The 322-nt window shown below is 66.8% G+C and overlaps 1 protein-coding gene across 2 annotated transcripts in view; it reads right to left on the reverse strand.

Moving 5' to 3' along the window:
- WBP2 (WW domain binding protein 2) overlaps positions 1-322 on the reverse strand; it is a 7819-nt gene that overhangs the window by 1666 nt on the left and 5831 nt on the right. The window contains exon 6 of one of the 2 annotated variants that reach the window (XM_010856183.1): positions 171-305. In XM_010856183.1, coding sequence (XP_010854485.1) covers positions 171-305 — 135 coding nt within the window. The remainder of the gene's footprint in view (positions 1-170; positions 306-322) is intronic. The other variant, XM_010856182.1, reaches the window with a different exon arrangement.

The raw sequence follows: 322 nt of genomic DNA on the forward strand, positions 1-322 counted from the left end.
CCCAGGGAGCACGGCCAGCTAAAGACAAGAGAGTGGGCTGCCATCTACTGATCTCTCTTCACCACCGGCCACCACGCGGCTGGTCCCCTGGGACTGTCCCTAGGCCAGTGGTCGTGTGTTATCTGGGGCTTCTGCGCACCCATGGGGAGCAGCCCAGGGGCTGAGCTCACCTGCAGAAGTGGAGGGGACATCAGGGCCACTGACCGGAGGCTCCATGGGCCCAGGGTAGGGCGGCGGTGGGGGCTGCACGTACCCCATGGCCCCGTCCATCATGGGGGGTCCCGGATAGAACTCTGCTCGGCGAGAGGGGCGGGACCCAGTG

Source organism: Bison bison, unplaced genomic scaffold (assembly GCF_000754665.1).
Source record: "Bison bison bison isolate TAMUID 2011002044 unplaced genomic scaffold, Bison_UMD1.0 scf7180017864371, whole genome shotgun sequence".
NCBI classification, from domain to species: Eukaryota; Metazoa; Chordata; class Mammalia; order Artiodactyla; family Bovidae; genus Bison; species Bison bison.